The following is a 2,802-nucleotide window of genomic DNA, read 5'->3' on the forward strand; positions in this document are numbered from 1 at the left end:
TTATGCTCCTTTCGGAAGGGGCAACGCGGTAAGGTCGCTGGCGTAAAGGCGCGTGGGAGCCGGTGTCGATAGGGTGGCTGACCATCGTGGTGCGACCAAGCGACGTCTGCGCACAGTCAAAGGACGAATGAAATTGACACAGTAGTTTCATCAGTTGGTCTCGTTGGGGCGGCGTAAGGTCGGCGTCGATGGCACGATCAAAAACTTCCGGGGATACCCGAGATGCAGTGGCAGGAGGTGGACAGAGTCCGGTCACCTCAACGTGCGGCAGGTCGTCTAAAGCGGCGATGAAAACGGCGGTCTCCACTGACTCGGCGCGTCCAAGGCACTCGCCGCGGAGCAAAGAGCGAGGACTAGCTCCAGGATTAGAAACGAACAGGGCGGTTTGGCAAACGCGGATACTCAGCAAGGCGAAAGAAAGCAACAGACATCGGCGTTGGCAGAACAATTGCGACGGCGTGAAAATTGCATTGACGTCGGAAGGAAGATGGCAGATCAAGGGCACAGGGACGGTGGAGCATGAAGGGATAGTAGTGTCGTCGGCGACAGAAACTTTCACGGAAAGTGGTGTTGGAGAAATTTCTGATGGTATATCAAGGGGCGAAAACAACTCAACTTCGGCTCGGGCGCAGTCAATGATAGCGTTGTGCCGGGAGAGGAAATCCCATCCCAAGATGACGTCATGTGAGCATGAAGAGAGGGCAATGAACTGAACAATGTACAGAACGTCCTGGATGAACACCCGGGCAGTACACGTGCCGAATGGTTCGATCGAACGTGCTGAAGCAGTACTTAAGGGTGGTCCAAAATGCGGCGTCATAACCTTTTTCAGGCGGCGGCAAAGCTCTAGGCGGATAACTGAAACGGCGGCTCCAGTGTCGACAAGCGCATGAGTGGCGACTCCGTCTATTATAATGTCGACGACGTTATTGGGTAAGAAGGTAGGTCTTGAACAGCTCGACGATGACGCAGCTCTTGCCTCCGGAACTGCGGCGCCTAGTTTTCTGCTTCAGGAGGCAAGGGCGCCGACGCATCGGCGAAAGTGAACGGCGTCGCGGGGATGGGTGACGGTTGGTGGTGTCACGCGAGTTGGCGGGCGGAGACGTCTCGGCAAAAGTGGTCGGAGCACGAGGCATCGACTGCGGCGAGACATACGGCACGTTCCAAGAAGGCTGCCGTGCAGGCATCCCCCCGCGGCGGCAGTAACGCGCCACGTGTCCGGGAGTTAAGCAAACAAAGCAGATTGGGCGATTGTCCGGCGTGCGCCAAGCGGTGGTCGAAGATGACGGGTCAAGCCGTACGCGTGGCGGCCTCTGCAACACAGGCGGCATCGGCAGGTAGCTGGGATACGTTGGTCTTCCTGTGAGCTCTGTGGGCTGTTGCGGCATGACCGGGAAGATTGGCTGACTTGTGACGGTTTCGGCAAAGGGCCTGGAGATGGCGTCGGCGTAGGTTAGAGGTCCGGCAACAGGTAGTGTTTGCACAGGGGTCACGTACGTGGGCGTAACAGCAGGTGGTGTGGGTTGCGCGATGCCGGCACCGATCAGCGAAGCGGTCACAGGTGCGTGTTGGCGGGAGCATGGAATGGTATCGGCCACCTGCTGCTGGATAGCACTTCTCAACGAAGGGGCAAGGGTGGCGTCAGACGTCGGTGTGAAGGGAACTAGGGAAAGCTGACGGGCAACTTCTTCCCGGATGAACTGCTGAATGCGCGGAGACAGAGTGTTGTCGCTACCAGCAGTTAAGCTCGACACATCCGGGCCAACAGATCGCCGTGTAAGAGCTCGCTGTCTCCTGAGCTCGTCATAGCTCTGGCACAGGTTGATGACGTCGGTGACCGTTTGGGGATTCTTCGCCAGCAGCATTTGAAAGGCGTCATCTGAAATGCCTTTGAGGATGTGCTTAATTGTGTCCTCGTCGCTCATCGTGGCGCTCACCCTCCTGCACAAATCCACAACTTCCTCGATGTAACTGAGGAAGCTCTCACCGGGCTGCTGCGCTCGTTCTCGCAAGCGCTGCTCTGCATGAAGCTTCCGCACTGAAGGGCGACCGAAGTGTTCCGAAAACCTCGATTTGAATTCCGACCACGTGGGGTATTGCTTTCCGTGGTTGCCATACCAAAGCTCGGCCTTACCGGTGAGGTAAAATTCCACGTTGTTCCGCTTCACGTTGTCACCCCAGTTGTTGTGTGCGCTTACTCTGTCGTACGTGGCGAGCCAGTCTTCCACGTCCTGCTCGTCTTGGCCATTGAAGAATGGGGGATCCCGCTGACGAATGGAACCGGAACAGATGATGGTCGTCGAAGGAGGTGCAGCCGGGGGCTCAGTCTCGCGAGGAGGAGCCATGGTGCTGGGGAGCGTCCGGGAGCGGAGTTCCAGTGTAGAGAGAGGTCAGGACCACAGCAACCTCCACCAATTCTAAGGGGATGTATTGCTCAACGCAAGGTAGCTGACGAAAGGGCTTTAATGACCGTTATCCAAGATGGAGCGAGTTCACAGACGCGCGCCTGTCGTCTTCGTCGTCGGTGGTTTTCGTTTTGTTGTCACTGTCGATGCTGCTTTCGCGGCTGCGGAGTCTGGCGCACTATCGCGTTTCGTTCACTAGCGCCTGTACCATTCATCTCCTTTACAATATATATATATAAATATATATATATATATATATATATATATATATAACACAGAAATAAGGGTTGGCAGTCGAGAAAACCTCGGAAAGCAATGGGGAGGATGTGGTAGATCATTGAAACAGATCAAGAATTTGGAAAGAAAGAAAGAAAGTGAAGAGAAAATGCCCGCCAGG

General features: G+C 55.5%; 1 protein-coding gene across 1 annotated transcript; it reads right to left on the reverse strand.

Annotated features, from left to right (window-relative positions):
* Nucleotides 1–926: 926 nt before the first annotated feature.
* On the reverse strand, nt 927–2,345 carry LOC144144192 (uncharacterized). The gene has a single exon (XM_077675556.1). It carries the CDS (start codon nt 2,343–2,345, stop codon nt 927–929), a length of 1,419 nt encoding a protein of 472 aa, XP_077531682.1.
* Between the last annotated feature and the right edge of the window lie 457 nt (nt 2,346–2,802).

Source organism: Haemaphysalis longicornis, unplaced genomic scaffold, assembly GCF_048455015.1.
Source record: "Haemaphysalis longicornis isolate Haplotype H1 unplaced genomic scaffold, Haemaphysalis longicornis Haplotype H1 scaffold_66, whole genome shotgun sequence".
In the NCBI taxonomy this organism is placed as follows: Eukaryota; Metazoa; Arthropoda; class Arachnida; order Ixodida; family Ixodidae; genus Haemaphysalis; species Haemaphysalis longicornis.

What these genes read in the sequence shown, in the direction of transcription:
- LOC144144192 (XM_077675556.1), bottom strand. Translation starts at nt 2,345, where the DNA reads ATGGCTCCTCCTCGCGAGACTGAGCCCCCGGCTGCACCTCCTTCGACG.